The 18,898-nt window shown below is 38.2% G+C and overlaps 1 protein-coding gene and 1 non-coding gene across 2 annotated transcripts; both read left to right on the forward strand.

Moving 5' to 3' along the window:
* The first annotated feature begins 53 nt into the window (after nucleotides 1-53).
* On the forward strand, nucleotides 54-18,842 carry LOC103116576 (mitochondrial import inner membrane translocase subunit Tim23). The gene is made up of 7 exons (XM_007526491.3): nucleotides 54-301; nucleotides 2,907-2,965; nucleotides 5,205-5,298; nucleotides 5,511-5,595; nucleotides 8,287-8,345; nucleotides 11,175-11,285; nucleotides 18,346-18,842. The coding sequence occupies exons 1-7, from the start codon at nucleotides 196-198 to the stop codon at nucleotides 18,459-18,461; spliced, it is 630 nt and encodes a 209-aa protein (XP_007526553.1). The 5' UTR covers nucleotides 54-195; the 3' UTR covers nucleotides 18,462-18,842.
* On the forward strand, nucleotides 7,239-7,441 carry LOC132542845 (small nucleolar RNA SNORA74). The gene has a single exon (XR_009553816.1). It is a non-coding gene; the product is annotated as a small nucleolar RNA SNORA74 (small nucleolar RNA).
* Nucleotides 18,843-18,898: the final 56 nt, after the last annotated feature.

An 18,898-nucleotide genomic window follows, 5' to 3' on the forward strand; every position in this document is an offset into this window, starting at 1 on the left:
CGGGGGGTAAAACGTCGCAAAGCGGAAGTGTAGGGCTCAGCGGGCGCCAGCGACAGGAAGGTCAGCGTGTGGAGGAGCTGCTGGTGGCTACGGCGGGTTTACCCCCCTTCACAGTAGTTGCTGAAAGGCAGCGGCAGAGCCGGACAGCCTCGGCCGGAGGCGGTGAGGAGTAGACGGGCCGTTTGCCGGAACAGCATGGAGGGCGGCGGGGGCAGTGGCAACAAAACCACTGGAGGTTTGGCCGGCTTCTTCGGAGCGGGCGGAGCCGGTTACTCGCACGCGGATTTGGCGGGTGTCCCATGTAAGTGTCTGGCCTGGCTGCAAGCATTCTTGACCACGTCGGGAGCGCTGCTATTCTTTCTTTCTTTTTTTTTTTTAAGCTGCCCTTCACAAACCTAGGTACCGGTGGTGGGGACTGAGGTGTCTGTTCTACCTGCTGAGCCACCTTTCTGTGGCTACTAGAGTCGGTTTAGACACAAATGATAATTGGAATATGAAAGTGTTTTTTTTTTAAGTTCCAAAGCCCTGGAATGTATAAAATTGAGTGTTTTTAGGGCACAGGCAGGAATGTTTTTAATGCTTTTGTAATCGTGATCTTGCCTACTTCTTTTCCTAAAATTCTTTCTCTCTGTCCGTGTGTGTGTGTGTGTGTGAAGGGTCTCCCGGTTTGTCAATTTTCACTTTCTCTTCTTTCTCATTTTTTTTCAGAGTCGCTTTAGTTGCTATATAAAAGTGAATTAAAAGGACTGAAAATAAGGAGTCCAGTTAAGTAGGAGGCTAGTTACTTTAGTGTAAGTGAGCTATAATGGTTGGGCTAAAATAGTAGTTAGAAGGGTTAGGTGATAAGTAACACAGTTCTAAATATTGGACGTAGAACGTTCAGTGATGAAAAAGACCAGTCACAGGTAGTAAATAGTGAGTTTTAAAAATGATATATATTAGTTTGGGAAGTGGTGCAGTGGATAAAGAATTGGACTCTCAAACAGTATGTCCTGAGTTCAATTTCCGGCAGCACATGTACCAGAGTGATAAAAGGTTCTTTTTCTCCTATCCTCATCAATCAATAAATAAAATCGTTTTTAAAAAAGAGAGAATAAAAAAATGAAATGTAGAAGAATCTAAATAGTATATTTATTGTATAGAAACAGAAATTGAGCGTGGAGGGGGAGATAGAGAAAGGGACAGAGAGACAGACACCTGCAGACCTGCTTCACCACTTGTGAAGCTTTCCACCTGCAGGTGGGGAACAGGGGCTTGAACCTGGATCTTTGTGCATTGTAATGTGTGCGCTTAACCAGGTGTGCCACTGCCTGGCCCCCTAAAGAATAACTTTAAAATGGAAGTTGACTTTTTCCTTTTTAGGTTTTTGTATATATATACTTATTTTTACCAGAGCACTGTTCAGCTCTGACTTATGGGGTGTGGGGGATTGAACCTGGGACTTTGGAGCCTCAGGCATGAGAGTCTTTTTGCATAATCATTATGCTATCTACCCTCTGCCCCTTTGTATATATTTTAAATATTTATTTATTTATTCCTTTTGTTGCCCTTGTTTTAATTATTGATGTCGTCATTGTTGGAGAGGACAGAGAGAAATGGAGAGAGGAGGGGGAGAGAAAGATAGACACTTGCAGACCTGCTTCACTGCTTGTGAAGCGAGTCCCCTGCAGGTAGGGAGCTGGGGGCTGGAACCAGGATCCTTTCACCGGTCCTTGCTTTTTGCGCCACCTGCGCTTAACCCGCTGTGCTACCGCCCAACTCCCGGTTTTTGTATATTAAAAGTTAGTGCAATCAATTTCGCCCTCTGAAAGTTTTTTTTTTTCCTATTTGTCCTTACTCCTCCTACTCATATGGTGATTACAAGAGAATTATCTACCCTGCCATAGTATATCTGCTTTATCAGTAACTGGCAACACTAAAATCTGAAGGAACTTCCTTAAAACGTTTATATACAAGGTTTAGCCTAAGCATTGTTTTCCCCAACTGTTAAGTCTCCTGTCATACTTATGTTACTCTTTGTGTAGTTACAGTGTTCTTGTGGCAAAGTAGAAAATGTTGCTTTATAATTGACCTAGGCTATTCTTCCTGTTACTTAAAAAAAAAAAAAACTGATTTGTTGGGGCCAGGTGGTGGCACACTTGGTTGAGCACACGTATTACAGTGCACAAGTATCCAGGTTCAAGCCCCCTGGTCCCTGCCTGCAGGGGGAAAGCTTTGCAAGTGGTAAAGCAGGGCTGCAGGTGTCTCTCGGTCTCTCTCTCTCTCTCTATCACCCCCTTCCCTCTTGATTTCTGGCTGTCTCTGTCCAATAAATAAAGGTAATTAAAAAATTTTAATTGATTTATTTATTGAGAGAGACAAATCAAGAGCACTAGTCTGGCATAGTCGGGTCTGGGAGTCAAAGTAGAGGCCTCGTGTGCAAGTCTGGTATTGAATCTGCCATGTCACTTGCCACAGATGGTACTTTGATTATTTTATCCATGTAACTGCTGGTTTCTACTTGGGATGAGAGCTTGATCCACCTGTAGAAGGCCTGGTTTGAGACAAAGGACCCTAGCAGGTGACAACCCCCAAAGTGCCAGACTGGGAGGATAAGGATAAGGAAAAAAAAATTCACATTCAGTGAGCATCTAAATCAAAACTACAGGGGCCAGGTGGTGGCACACTTGGTTAAATACACAAATTACAGTGGACAAGGTTCAAGCCCTTGGTCCCCACCTGCAGGGGAAAGATTCATGAGTGGTGAAACAGGGCTGCAGTTGTCTCTGTCTCTTTCCCTATTATCTCCCCCTCCACTCTCAACTTCTGTCTCTATCCAGTAATAAATAAAAATGATATCCTATCTAAAATAACCAAGACCAGAATTTGTACTTAAGGAGATCCTTAATTTTTATTTTTTTCTCTAGTGACTGGTATGAACCCTCTGTCTCCTTATTTAAATGTGGATCCACGATATCTTGTGCAGGTAAGATTACTGTAAGTCCTTTATGGTTTTACTAGTTTGGCACTTTATCTTACCATTTTAAAAACAAATATTTATTTGTTTGTTTTAATATTTTTATATTTATGTATTTCCTTTTGTTGCCCTTGTTTTATTGTTGTTGTTGGATAGGACAGAGAACTGTAGAGAGGAGGGGAAGACAGAGAGGGAGAGAAATATAGACAACTGCAGACCTGCTTCACCACTTGTGAAGTGACTCCCCTGCAGGTGGGGAGCCAGGGGCTTGAAATGGGGTCCTTACACCGATCCTTGCGCTTTGCGCCACATGACCTTTTTATGTTTTTATCTCTCACCCTCTATTTAAAAAAAAAAGTCACTGGTAATGGTAAAGCTGTATAGACAGTGACTCTCATCAGTAACCCTGATGTCCAAAAAACCTACTATATCTTGAATTAATAACCTAAGGTAGCGCTTAAAGAAATAGAAAAAGAAATTAACAACTAAAGAACAAAATTTCACAAAACCCAAAACTGTTCTTTCAAAATACAAAAAAATATGAAAATATGGACATAAGACTTATAAGCTCAAATTACTGGATGAGACTATCAATTTTTCCTGCAAAATTAAAAAAGATAATATTCTTATTTGGGGGGATCATTTAGTCTTATATATAGTATAATTAGTGATGAACATTTAGCAGTTAATGAGAATTATTTTCTTCTTCCAGACTAGTACTCTGAGGTTCAGTTTGCTTTTCTCTGGAGCTGTCTTTAATGAAATCTCTCACTGTTGCTTCAGTTGTATCATTAAGTAAGGTGGAATAGAATATTGGAATTAACATTGAAAAGCAGACAGAAATATTTCCAGTGAGGCCCAGTGCTTTAACACCCAGTTGAATGCACGTTTTGTTTTGTTTTGTTTTTTTAACCAAAGCACTGTTCAGCTCTGGCTTATGGTGGAGCGGGGGATTGAACCTGGGACTTTGGAGCCTCAGGCCTGAGAGTCTTGTTTTCATAACCATTATGCTATCTACCCTCCACCCAAATGCACCTGTTAACAGTGCATAAAAAGGAGGGGGTATAGCATAATGGTTATGCAAAGAGACTTTCATGCCTGAGGCTCTCAAGTCCCAGGTGCAATTCCCCACATTGCCATAAGCCAGAGCTGAGCAGTGCTCTGGTAAAAGAAAGGAAGGAAGGAAGGAAGGAAGGAAGGAAGGAAGGAAGGAAGGAAGGAAGGAAGGAAGGAAGGAGAGAGAAAGAAAAAGGAGGAAGGAAGAAAAAAAGAAAAAATAGTGCATAAAGACCCTGGTTCAAGCCCCAGGTCCCCACCTGCAGAGGAGAAGCACAGGAGTGGTAAAGCAGTGCTATAAGTATCTTTCTAAATATTTTTGCTTATTTTGGATAGAGACTGACAGTAATTGAAAAGGGGGGATAGGATAGAGAGGAGTGAAAAACACCTGCAGCACTGCATTATCGCTTGTGAAACTTCACCCGCATGTGGGGCGGGCTTGAACCTGAGTCCATAGGCACTGGCATGTGTTCAGTCAACCTGGTACACCATTGCCCAACCTCAGTATAGGTATCTTTCTTTCACTTTCTGTTTCTCTCTTTCTATACAATAAATAATTTTTTTAAAAAAGGAATCCTTCCTGAGAACTAATTCCTCACTAATTAACATAACTATGTTGTATATTCAAGTGTACGACTTTAAGTGTAACTATTCTTATATAATTTTTTTTTTACTGCATATAGTTGAATTTTAGAAAATTTACAGCTTTGTTTTCTATGAAACACTGACTCATCAGTAACCCTGATGTCCAAAAAAACCCTACTAGATCTTGAATTAATAACTTAAGGTATTGCTTAAAGAAGTAAAAAAAGAAGAAATTAACAACTAAAGAACAAAATTTCACAAAACCCAAAACTGTTCTTTAAAAATATAAAAAAATATGAAACTATGGCCATAAGACTTATAAGCTCAAATTAAATTTTTCAAAATAAACTCAAATTTACTTTGAAAAATGTAAATAGCACTTTAAAAAAAGATTTTATTTAATAATGAGAAAGATAGGAGGGAAGAGAGATTGAAAGAGCGAGAGAGAGAGATCCAGACATCACTGTGGTACATGTGCTACAGGGGTGGGGGGGGTGGGGGGACCTCATGCTTGAGAGTCCAGTGTTTTATCCACTGTGCCACTCCTGGACCACAAAAAGCACTTTGCAAGAGGAGCTCAGTTTATTTTTCGTTATTACTCCTTTAGGATAATGATGAGTTTATTTTACCAACTGGAGCAAATAAAACCCGGGGAAGATTTGAACTGGCATTTTTCACCATTGGAGGATGTTGTATGACAGGTAGGTATAATTTTTCCTTGTAAGTTACCTTAATCCAACTAGTCAAAGGTATTTAACATCAAAAACAATTAGAGTATTGGCTTCGGGTGGCGGTTTTTCCAAATCACTATGTTTTTCATCTCTTCCTATTAAAAGTGGGAAAGGATAAACACAAGTTGTTTCTTGATATATGCTCTATTGTGGATGACTGTTACTCTGATTTTACTTTTTAGGGGCTGCATTTGGGGCAGTCAATGGTTTACGTCTAGGACTGAAGGAAACCCAGAACATGGCATGGTCCAAACCAAGAAATGTACAGTAAGTCTCATGTGATATAGTGATGTTTGAATATTCTCTGTGTGGTCTGCTTTTCAAATTATTGAATTGCTAGTACATTATTTAGACTATTGAGAGATGCACAGCTTTAGAACATCGAAGTGAGAAAATAAGCACATAAGGGGTCCAGGCAGTTGCACAGTAGGTTAAATGCATGTTACCATGTGCAGGGACTCTGGTTTGATCCACCATTCCCACCTGCAGGAGGGAAGCTTCACCAGTGGTGAAATAAATCTGCAGGTATCTCTCTTCTGCCTCTATCACTCCCTCCCCTCTCAGCTTCTCTATCCTATGTAATAAAAAAAAAGAAAGGACAAAAAGGGTAATTGGCCACTGGAAGTAGTGGATTAGTCATGCAGGCATTGGGCCCCAGTGATAACTTTAGTAGCAATAAAAAAATCAATAAATAAGCACATGAACTTGATTGCTTAAGACGTCGGTTGCTGACTCACTTCACTCCATTTCTAAAATGAAAAATTGAAAAAAATTCAAATGAAACTCTTAGAGGTAATTCCAAAGAGACTAAGATAGTTTATCTTTTCTCTCAAGAACTAAAGCTTTTCAGTAAATGAAAAGTAACTTTAAAAAAGCCAGAACACGTGTATCTTCATTCTCCTTAATTAACAGGACCAGTCTGTTATTTCATAAATACATTGTTTCATTTTGCACATTTTTATACTTTTGTGAGTGAAGTCACACAATACTTACTCATAAATAACTCACGTTTTTGTTTTAAAACACCCTTTAAAGTCTACTTTTAGGAAGGTGGATGATGGCATACCCAATAAAGCGTACATGTCACCATGTGCAAGGACTTGGGTCTAAACCCCTGCTCCCCATGTACATGAACAGAAGTTTCACAGTGGTACAGCAGTGCTACAGATTCTCTTTCGACCTCTCTAAGCAATCCCTCCTCCACCCCTACCCCCCCTTCTTTCTGTGTCTAGCCCTCCCCCCCCCCAAAAAAAAGCGATTGGAGTAGTAAAATAGTGGTGCAGCTACCCTAACTGAATCCTGACAATAAACAAGAAAAAAAAAAATCACTCTTAAACTCCTTTCCTTTCCTTATATATTGTTTAACCAGCAGATGGCAGCAAATGTGCTAGGATGCGGATTTGAAAATCAGAAGGGATCTGTCAGACTTTTCATATAATTTTTTCAGTGATTGATGGTTTTGTTTTAGAACATGATTAAACTCTGCTTCCCTTTTCATCTTTATATATTGGACAGAGACAGCCAAAAATCAAGAGGTAAGGTGGGGAGAGAGACAGAGAGACACCTGCAGCATGGCTTCACCACTGGTAAACCTTTCCCCCTGCAGGTGGGGAGCTGGGGCTTAAACCCGTATCCTTGCACATTGTAATGTACACTCAACCAGGTTTTCCACCACCCAGCCCCTCTGCTTTCCTTATACATTATTCAGTCACCAGACGGCATAAGGTATGCTAGAATTAGAAATTTGGAAAACTGAGTCTGACAGGTTTTTCATATGATCATTAATCGTTATTAATTTTTTATGAGCCATTTATAACTAATACAAAATTTTGTTTTAATAAAACATTGGTTTAACTTAATAAATTAAAAGGATTTTTTTCCCCTCACTCTTGTTATTGTACTACACAATTTCCAGCTATAGTCAGCTGTCCAGACAGAACTAATTCTGTGATGGTGGTACACTGCTGGGAGAGAAATATCTTGTCTTCTTCCAGTTGCCACCATCACTGTTCTGGTGACATCAGGGACTGGTGCAGAATAGAACTTTGCTTCCTTTGGAGTATTGCTTAGCGTCCACTTTGGCTGCTTTAGTTTTAGTTTGGAAGCATACACAAAATGTGCTTTCCCTATGTACTCTATAGAGGTTTTTTTTTACCCTTTTTTATATTCTGCAGTATTTCATTCATTAATTATACACTGGTGTAAGGATAGAATCCTCTCCCCACCACACACAACTATAATTGTGAAATGGTTTGTCAATTGTAATGGCATTTCATATGTTTCTGTTTGTGAATCTTTATAAAATATAGTCCATGATACTGGGAGATAGCTTACCAGTAGAGCATGTACCTTAACCATGTAGAAAGCCTTGGCTTAAGCCCTGGTACCACCTAGGAGGACCATAAACAGCACTATGGGGACCTCTTTGGTAGGTGCTGTGATCTCTCTTTTCAACAAGGAAAAATTTGGCTTGGGAGGCTCTCAGTTGTATATCACATATGCACAAGGCCTTGGAATTGATTATTCCCTGGCACAACATTAAAAAATCGGTTCAGATTGTTATTTGTACATCTAGTTATGAGCTATAAATGCCTTACATATTTAATGATAAGAATTTTGATAACTTGTCACTATGGGAGGTGGTGCAGTGGATAAAACGTTGGACTCTTAAGCATGAGGTTCTGAGTTGACCCCTGGGAGCACATGTACCAGAGTGATGTCTGGTTCTTTCTCTCCACTTATGTTTCTAATTAATAAATAAATGAAATGATTAAAAAAAGAAAAATTGTCCCTAAATTTAGTCATCCTAACTAAATTCTAAGGAGAAACAAATTTCAAAATTAAGAAAACTTTGGGCACAAGGTTTATAAATCTTAAACTACCTACTATTGTAGTTCTTCATATTACTAGAAAACTAATTATTCTAAATACAGATTATTTCTCTTTCTGCCTTGGTAGGATTTTGAATATGGTGACTAGGCAAGGAGCACTATGGGCTAATACACTAGGTTCTCTAGGTAAGTAGAAATAATAATAGATAATAAATCATTTAGTGCAAGGAAAGATTACACACATATTGTGAACAGCTTGATCAATAAAAATTCTGATCATGGGTTTGTGTTTTTTTTCTTGGTCAGAGTACTGTTCAGTTGATTGAATCTGGGACTTAGGAATCTCAGGCATGAGAGTATTTGCATAACCATTACGCTATCTGTCTTACCCCCCAGGCTAACTTTTTCAGATAGAGAAATAGACTATAGCACTGAAGCTTCAATCAGTGTGGTAAGGCCCAGGCTCAAAACTACCTTAAAAGACTGAATTAGTGAAGTAATCCCAGCCACTAGTACTCTGCATAACATTTCTGAATTTGTTAAGTCATTTTAAACACTATATCCTCTTGTCCAAACTGAATACCAGATTCAAATGCTATATATTTTTTTAATTTTAATTTTTATTTATTTATTATTGGATAGAAATTGAGAGGAGTGGTGGAGATAGAGAGGGAGAGGAAGACAGACACCTACAGCCCTACTTCACTTGTGAAGCTTTCCCTCTACAGGCAGGGACCAGGGGCTTGAACCTGTGACCTTGTGCACTGTAAGCCAGGTGTGCCACCACCTGGCCCCATTCAAATGCTATATTTTAACTAAATGAAATCCAGGTAATTTACACCCAGAGCAGATAACTTTATAGTTTAGGACAGGCTCAAGGTCCTAGAGTAATTATCAATTGGGCAGACAAGATATTTCTCCAGAGTGGGTGTGCTTGGTGCTACTGTGTTTTTCTCTTTCTCCCTCACTTTCTCTTTTTTTTTTGGTCTTTCTGTCTGGAAAAGTGATCAAACCCTAGAGAAGACAAAAGATGGTATTTGTTTTATCGGACCTCTCTCTAGCTCTGGCTTGTGGTACCAGGCATTGAACTTGAGACTTCAAAGCTTTGATCATTAAAGTTTTTTTGTTGTTGTTATTTTTGTTTTTGTTTTTGCATGGCCCAAAGATGACACAGTGCATAAAGCATAAGACCTAGAGTCATGAAGTCCTGTGTTTAATCCCTTGCATCACATGTGCTAAGTGATGCTTTGCTTCCTGTCTTAACCCCAAATGAGTCTTATCATTTAGTCTTTTTTTTTTTTAAAAAAAAAAAAAGGAAAAGAAAGTTTCTTTGCAGGGTCATTTTGTATTCTCCCTGCTCTCACTCCTACTGCCCAGATTTTTTTTCTAAACAAAACAAACAAAAAGCCGGGATAGCATTATTCAGATCTCTTGCTATGCTTTACTAATAAACCCATTCCACATTTTCTTTTATCTGAGTAGACTGCCCAGTCATAATTGTCTAAGTTGCAGTAGGATCTTGGTAGATAATGAAAATAATTGCAGCTGTAAATAAGGAGTAATTTAGCAGTAATTAGGACCAAATTGACTCTTAACTGCTTATGACATATAACTACTCATGACTTACAATAGACTTGTACTTCTGCCCTTAGTTGACAGTCTGGAAGTCTTTTATTTTGTAGTAGGCCTCTAGTAGTAAACATAGGAGAAATGTAACAGATTATGATCTTCGCCTTGTCACTTAGAAGCCATACACTTTCACACTTTAAGTCTAGTTTGAAATTTGGGATGATAGTAAAGTGCGCATATGCTGCCTTCATCCTCATACACAGTCACCTACTTTGTTTCCATGTGATTGCTGGAATAATTGACTATTCTGTTCTCTCCAGTACCGCCATATCCTTAGCATTGCAGATCCCCTTCTACAGAAAACCTTTGAGGGGTTGGGGTAGATAAGTGATTATGCAAAGGCTGTCATGCCTGAGGCTCCAAAGTCCCAGGTTCAGAGCTGAGCAGTGCTTTGGTAAACAAAACAAAACAAAAACAGGACACAAATACAAAAAATCTTTGTTTCTGGACAAACTTAATTCCTGGTCACTACCTGATGCACTTCCCTTGTACTATGATCAGTCACAATGTGCTGTTCAAGTTCAACGTCAGATAAATAAGTCAAAACAAGAAAAACACCTTTATAGAGGTGTAACAACATCATAGCAGAGGAATTGTAAGACTGTTGTAGAGTTGAGTGATAAAATGTGGCTATATTTGAATGAGGGTAAAGAAAGCAATGCATTTATGACTGATAGAACTCTAGTTGACAGAGGGAAAGGATGGTTTGTGGGAGGATCTTGTTAAAACAAATTATAATGTTTCAGTTTTTACATGTGCAGAGACCCAACCTGTTTTTTTCTTATATTTTTCTTAGAATACACTTGTTTTTGTTTCTGCTTCTAAATTCAAAGTATAGCTATTAGGAACAATATACGATAAGACATAAACTATCTGTTCCTGGGACTTCAGCTTGATACTTCCCATGAATAGTTACTGTTACTGTTTCTTCTGAACTTTTCAAAACATTTTCTTTTCAGATCTAGTACATGTGACTCCTTTCTAGATTGATGAATATGTCTCTTCCTGCTTTTGTTTTTATTTTATTCTATTTTATTCTATTTGTTTTTAGACCAGAACACTGCTCAGTTCTGGCTTATGGTGGGGTTGGGGGTTGAACCTGGGACCTCAGAGCCTCAGGCTTGAAAGGCTTTTGCATAACTATTATGCTGTCTCCCCAGCCCTCATTCTTTTGTTAGTGAATATATAACATTTTGCTATTTAGAAAGTTCCTTTCTGGATCATTTCCTTCTCGGTGGGCATTTTATTTATTGCCAGTGATTGTCCTTTGTCTATAGATTCTCAATAGAATGATATCTATAGTGTACGGTTATCTAAATATAATTATTATACTGACTTTTAATTGAATCACCTTTTAATTACTGATTAGTTCCATTTCCTCTGTAGCTTTGCTGTATAGTGCATTTGGTGTCATCATTGAGAAAGCTCGGGGTGCAGAAGATGACCTCAACACAGTAGCTGCTGGCACCATGACAGGCATGTTGTATAAATCTACAGGTGGGTATTTTTGAATGAAAGGTGTTAAGGGGTTGCTTTTTTTTTTTTTAAGTGAGAACTTTAAGTTCTACTCTCAGCAACTTCTAAAATGTGCAATGCAGTTGAAGTATTTTTAGTTACTATCTATTACATTCCTGTTTCAACTATGTCTAAATACACATGAATTACTCATTTGAGCTGTTATTTTCAAAGAAAAATATTTTTTTTCCTTTCAGTGCGATCTAATATTCTCTGAAACTGATTGCTTTGGGTTTTGTTTTCTTAATTTTGGGAAAATCGGGGGGGGGGGGGGAGTTGACCATCTGAATCTCTAGTAAATGTAAATTATATGTTCACTGTGTGTGTGTGTGTGTGTGTGTGTGTGTTTGTTTTAATAGCAATGATTTATTTGCAAATGTGAAAGTATACTCCAGATGGGTCAGTGATCTGTCTCATCGTTTTGAACTTGATTTTAGAAGCCTTTTTTATCCCCCTGAGGAAAGAATTTTATTTTTAATTTTTTAAAACTTTTATTTATAAAATGAAATATTGACACATTTCCACAAAATGCCCACCCCTAGCACTCCATATCCAATCCCTTGATAAGCTTCCCTATGTTTTATCCTTCTGGGAGTACTGACCCAGCATCATTATGGGTGGAAGGTCTAGAAGCTGTTTTTATCTTGCAAAAGTGAGAGTACACATTAAACAATTTTCTGTTTTCTTTCTTTTTTTCTTTTTAATTTTAATTTTTTAATTTTTTTAAATTTAATTTATTCCCTTTTGTTGCCCTTGTTGTTTTATTGTTGTAGTTATTATTGATGTCGTTGTTGGATTGGACAGAGAGAAATGGAGAGAGGAGGGGAAGACAGAGAGGGGGAGAGAAAGACAGACACCTGCAGACCTGCTTCACCACCTGTGAAGGGACCTGCAGGTGGGGAGCCGGGGGCTCGAACCGGGATCCTGACGCTGGTCCTTGAGCTTAGCGCCACCTGCGCTTAACCCGCTGTGCTACAGCCCGACTCCCTTCTGTTTTCTTTCATGCCTACTAATAGCCATACTATTTCTTGTCTCTATGAATTTGACCATTACATGCCTAGTATAAGAGGAATCATGCAATTTTTATCTTTTTGCAACCAACTTATTTCTTTTAGCAATATTTTAAGATTGATCTGTGTTGCAGAATTGTCAGAATGTACTTCCTTTAAAAACCTGAATAATACTCAGCGTAATGTATTGCAGTCAAAGAATGAAAAAACAAGGTGGCAAAATACTCTCCTAGTGCTATAATCACCTTCGATTTCTACCTTTCTCTCATTTCCTCATTTTATCAGTTTTGAAGTTCATCACCTAACTAGCTCTGTTTGCCTATAACAGTAATTTTTTGCTGTAGGCTTCTACCCCTGTCTTAACCTACTGTATTTTCTATTTTAATTTTCCTTTAGGTTAGTTCTAATTGTGATACTCTGCCCAAAAGCCTTTGAACGTGACATGCTGTATTTGTACCTAAATTTAAACTTCTCAGTGTTTCACATATATATTTTCTTCTTCACAAGAGCACTGCTCAGCTTTTACTTATAGTGTTATAAGGGATTGAACCTGGGACTTTGGAGTCTCAGGCATGAGAATCTCTTTGTATAACCATTATGCTATCTACTCTTGCCCGCTGGCGTTTCATATTCTAATCCTAACTTTTCTAGATTTTATTTTTCCTTATAAAGATGAATTTGAAATTCAGTCTTATTTTTAATTTTTTTGTTATTTATTTATTGAATAAAGACAGCTAGAAATCGAGAGGGAAGGGAGTGATAGAGAGGAACAGAGACAGACATCTCCCACATTGCAAAGCTCTCCCCCTTGAGGTGGGGCTGGGGGCTCAAACTTGGATCCTTGCAAATATTAATATTTGTGCCACCACCCAGCCCCAAAATTTAGTCTGTCTTTGATGTCCAACTGAATTGTTATTGACCCTTTTAGATAATTCCCCTGTTCTTGTAAGCAATTGGTATGATAAAAATAAATAAATATTTGGGCTTAGGGGGCGGGTGGTGGTGCGCCTGGTTGAGTGCACACACTATAGTGCACAAGGACCTTGGTTCAAGCCCCCAGTCTCCACTTGCAGGGGGAAAGCTTCACAAGTGGTGAAACAGTGCTGTCGGTGTCTCTGTTTCTGTCCCTCACTATCTCCCATTCCTCTTGATTTCTGGCTGTCTCTGTCAAATAAACAAAGATATTAATTTTTTTTTAAATATTTGGGCCTAGATGGGGTTTTAGGACCATTAGATCTATTAATCAGTTGTGCAGATCAAAGTAACCTGTGTGAATTGTAGTTTCTTCACCTGTAAAACAAGAATAACTGGGAGTCGGGTAGTAGCGCAGCGGATTAAGTGCACATGGTGCAAAGTGCAAGGACTGGCGTAAAGATCCTATTTTGAGCCCCCGGCTTCCCACCTGGAGGCTTACTTTCTTGAGGTAGACACTGAAGCTTTTTCCAGCTCAGTGGGGCTTGAGTTCAAACTCAAGTCCTGCTCTTTGTTTTGTTTTTTTTTTTTATAATATGGAAAACATTCTCTGAATTTGGATTGTGGTGGGGGTAGCACAGTGATGCCAGTATATTTTATGCTATTGAACTGCACACTTTTAAAAATGATAAATTTCATATTCTGTGTACTTTGCCACAATTAAAAAAATTTTTAATTATTAATTTGAAAGGCTTAGAACAATGGAGAGGGAAAAGGGAAACAGATACCTGCAACACTGCCTCACCACTAGTCAAGCTTCCCTTGTAGGTTGGGGCTGAGTGCTTGAACCTGGATTCTTGATAATTGTCACATGTGCACTCAACAAGGTATACTGCTGCTCAGCCCCACACAGTTTTTAGAAATAACTTGATAGGTGTAGGGAGGTAGCACCATGAGGGTTAAGCACACTTAGTGTGAAGCACAAGGACCACCTTAAGGATCCCAGTTCGAGCCCTTTGTTCCCCACCTGCAGGGGGGTCGCTTCACAAGCAGTGAAACAGGTCTGCAGGTATTTATCTTTCTCTCCTCCTCTGTCTTCCCCATCTCTCGATTTCTCTCTGTCCTATCCAACAATGACAGCAGTAACAATAATAATAACAACAATGATATATAACAAGGGCAACAAAAGGGAAAAAATAGCCTCTAGGAGCAGTTTATTCATAGTGCAGTCACCAAGCCCCAGTGATGACTGTGGAGGCAAATAATAATAATAAACTGAATTTTTAAAAAATTAAACTGTAGCCATTAAAAAAAAAATGTTTAGTAATCACCATTGTAGATAAGGCTGGTTGTCTAAAATAGCCACCAGCTCCATAGGACCAGCTGCCTGACTGCTTGCTGTATGCAGGCTAAGAATTGTTTATATTTTCATTTATTTTTCTTGAAAAAAATAGGTCAGAATAGGCCCCTTCCCCCCATTTCTACAGTGCTGAGGATCAAACTTGGGCAGAACACTCCTATAAAGCGTGAGCTGCCTCTCTAGCCACAATAATTGCATTTTTTAAATGAGTATGCAAGTATCTGAATGGTAACCTTTGTTCCTCAAAGCCTGAAATTGACTATTGGTCTCAAGTATGTGTTGTGGTTGGAGAGGTAGCCCAGCAGCAGAGCATATTCTTGAATGAACTGATTCTAGATACCACTTATGAGACAAAGTGTTACCTTACAAAGTATTACGTTCATTTAAAACTTTTTTTTAGTTTAGTTTAGTTCATCTAAAACTTTTTTTAGGTTAGTGTGTGTTTACAACTATTTAAAAAAAAATTTTTTTTAATTCTCTTTATTTACAACTATTTTCTTTTTAAAAAATTTTTTTAAATCATCTGTTTATTCGATAGAGACAGCCAGAAAGTGAGAGGAAGAGAGAGATAGAGAGACATCTGCAGCATTGCTTCACCACTCATGAAGCTTTCCCCCAGTAGATGGGGACTAGGGGGCTTGAACTTTGCACATTGTAACATGTAACTCAACCAGGTACATCACCACCCAGCCCCTCAGGACATTGTGTTAACATTGCAAGTAACCAGCATTGTACCCCTTAAACAGGGCCCTTAAATAGCCCATGTCTCATTCTCCAATGTTTGGAAGAGGTAGATTTATTTACCTTTCCTGGAAGAGTCATGTTAAGATTCTAAGAGCCAGAAGGTAAAATTGAGACATGAGTATCCTGTTTGCTTTATGGAGATTGACTGTTGGCTTTATTTAGTTAGTAACACTGTTTCTAAGTAGGTATGTTTGCTAATCTCAGTGCTTAGTTGACAAAAGTATGATTACAGAAAAGTTGAGGTCCTGTAACAGATCAACCAGTTGGGAAACTGGAATTAATGAAATTAAAATTAAAACATCACTAGTATGTGACAGAGTGCTACCCATGAATCAGGATTTGCTGTGTTTAAGTTTGTTTCATTTTGGCTAGAAAGTAGAAAACCTTCAGGGATAAATTGTTCTAAATGGATACTTAGTATACCACTAACATTCCCCAAATCTTAATGCCCTAGATACCCAACTTCATTGTTACCCCTAGTAGTGCTGTGAAATCTTTCCTACAGGACCAAGTAGAAATCATGTTCACTTAAAACAAAGGTCAGTTGGAAGGGATAATTTGTAGCTATGTCCAAACCAGTTGGATGAATTTGAGGGTTCAGAGGAAGTAGTCAGAAGTTGAATGTTTGGTCCCAGAAAACTGTATACAAAATTAACACTCTTTCAATTCCTGCCGTATCATTTTTTTTCAACTAATATGCAGCAGTAAGAAAATGTTGACTTGCATAAATAAATACTAATATTTAGCAGCCCAGGTGGTGGCTGTTGTATTTGGCTTCTGACCACAACCATATCTAGTGGAACAATGCTTCTGTAAAGAAAAAAAACAAACTGATCTCTAAAATAAATACTAAATTAATGATGTCATATGTATATATTTGTTGACTTGCTTTATTTATATTGATTTAGAATGGAGGGCTTTTTCCCCTTTGTTAAAACGCACTATTTTTCCTTTTTGAGAATCAATGGTTTACAATAAATACAGTTATTGAAACAGCAATAAAATTTCTCATCTCACCATGATAGGTGTTTGCAAAACAGTCACCCCAGGATAGGTCCCACTCCACCGTCTTGCACTAGAACCTGAAAGTCCCTCAGAGTCCTTTGCTTTGGTGCAGTACATCAAGTCAGGTTCAAGAAAAATGAACATTTACCTTTCAATTGTTCACTGGGATATGGTAACAAAACTCTCTCTCACACACACACACACAAATTACGTGGTACTCAGAATGGAGTTTGGATATTACATTTTTCCTCATTACTCAAAAAAGGTTAGCTTGCATAATTGAGCCATATTGGTGCAATTACATATTGCTTAATATCTCTTCTGTACTTAATAGTTAATATTTTCCATTTTAGAAATTTGAGCTAATCAGCATACTTTCAGCTTCTACAACCTTATATTGACTTACTGATCAAAAATACCAATAGATCCTTGTTAAACTGAGCAGGTTGAAAATACTATTTTTAGAATTTCTTATCCGCATTTAGTAGCTGCAAATTTTACCTGCCATGTCAAGTCTAAATATGGCAAGATGATATAAAATAAACTTCATATATCATCCATTTGTTTTGATTTTTTAATGTTTATGACCTCCTCTTTCATAAATTTTACAGCTGTGTATAGACGATGTCTGCAGTATCTCCTTGGTCTGTGTAGGAGAGATAATTAAGGCACTTGACTGTAAATCCAAGCAGGTCAGTTATCAGAGTCTTCAGGCTACAGACTCCTGGAGGGAGTGGTCCTTTAATCTTAACCAACTGAAGCCATCTGGTAGGACATTCAGAAATTACAGATCTGAAGTGCTGTCACTCAGCTACACCACTCAGGTTTCACAAAACATACTGTCTGGTAGCTAAAGAGCTTCTGGTAAGGTAAACCCCTGGGTTATAACTCCATTCCACCTTGGTTTTCCTAACACAGGACTTCAAACTATTACACCTTAAGTATAGTATAGGCTATCTGAAGATGATGATACCTGTTTGTGAAGCTGTTAGAGGACATCAGGTATTTATTAAGAGATTTTGTTCAAGTATTCCCATTCCTCTCAGTAGATTTGAGCACTATTTTTGGCTAACTAATAGAAATATTTTTGCTTTTACATTTCAAATGAAATACTGGTTGTCCCTGGCTCCCCACCTGCAGGGGAGTCACTTCACTCTCAGTGAAGCAGGTCTGCAGGTGTCTTTCCCCCTTTCTGTCTTCCCCTCTTCTCTCCATTTCTCTGTCCTATCTAAAAATGACAACATCAGTAACAACAATAACTACAACAATAAAAAGGGCAACAAAAGGGAAAATAAATATTAAAAAAAAATTTTAAATGCTGGTTGCTAACCTTTATCCATATGAAGTTGGTCATTTTTTGTGAAATAAAACAGTCTGTTTTTCAAGTAGTATGATGATGCTAAATGCCTCATAATCATTATTTAGAGTATTTGATACAGTGTGGGAATGGAGGACAGGGTAATTGGTGCTTCATCAGCATCTAACACAGCTTGAATGACCATCTTATCACCACTACTCGAGTCTTCAAGGTTAATATTTAGAGAATCTGTCCAGAGTCCAGAAGCTATTAGTATTGTTTCTAAAAAGGTCCTCCCTCACCTTGTTGGTATTGTAGCCTTAAGTCAAGTTATAACCTGTGACAAGAAGGAAACTGATGTGGTTGAGGCCTTTAAAAAAGTGGTGTAGGAACAATCAAATTATGAAAAATTAGTTTTTGACGCTAATATAATCAGACAAAATTAGGCGTATTCCGGGGGGTATGGCCATAGATAACATTGATCATTCTAGGTGCAAATCATGAAACAGTAATGAAGATAAGAATCTTTTATGAATAAAAGATTGCAAATTTGAAATGAAAGTTTGTGTATTTAAGGGATTTATCTCTCTTAAACCTCAGCCTTAAGTTTCTTGCATTGTTTTTAAAATGTTTAGTCTCCTTGTTGGGGGCGAAATGTTTAAGATCCTCTTATTTAACACTTTGCTTTTCTACTGTTCCGGTTTCCCCCCACAGGTGGTCTTCGGGGTGCTGCACGAGGTGGCTTCGCAGGACTAACACTTACCAGCCTCTATGCACTATACAATAACTGGGAGCACATGAAAGGCTCCTTTCTCCAACAGTCACTCTGAAGATTTTGTCAACTTGTGAACAGAGGACATTTTAGCCACCTGTGTCAATTCATAGCTCTGGATTTTTTCTCTCATATAACCATATATTTAGTTTTAAAAATCGGAGATACTGAATTTCCTGTGATGAAGATCATCGGTTACTGGCATTCCTTCCACCCAAAACATTTTGGTGGCTGAGTAATGTGGTTCTCATGTTTTGGAGATCCTGCACTTGTTTTGTCTCCTAACTTTTGAAGTGGAAGCCATTTACTCCCAGAATTCAGGTCATGATTCTTCAGGTCATACTGTTATCACTATATTTGTTCATTTAATGATTCAAAGCTATAATGTTGCCCTGTATTTCCTAATAAAGGGTGAAGATAGAACCAAAGTCAAACTTAAAACATAATTGCTGTCTCCATTTAAAACATCTTCCCAGGGGGAGTCAGGCTGTAGTG

This window comes from Erinaceus europaeus, chromosome 1 (assembly GCF_950295315.1).
Source record: "Erinaceus europaeus chromosome 1, mEriEur2.1, whole genome shotgun sequence".
In the NCBI taxonomy this organism is placed as follows: Eukaryota; Metazoa; Chordata; class Mammalia; order Eulipotyphla; family Erinaceidae; genus Erinaceus; species Erinaceus europaeus.

Coding starts and splice junctions, on each gene's coding strand:
- LOC103116576 (XM_007526491.3), top strand. CDS start 196: ATGGAGGGCGGCGGGGGCAGTGGCAACAAAACCACTGGAGGTTTGGCC. Junction 2,966..5,204: donor ATCCACGATATCTTGTGCAG/GTAAGATTACTG, acceptor TTACTCCTTTAG/GATAATGATGAGTTTATTTT. Junction 5,596..8,286: donor TCCAAACCAAGAAATGTACA/GTAAGTCTCATG, acceptor CTGCCTTGGTAG/GATTTTGAATATGGTGACTA.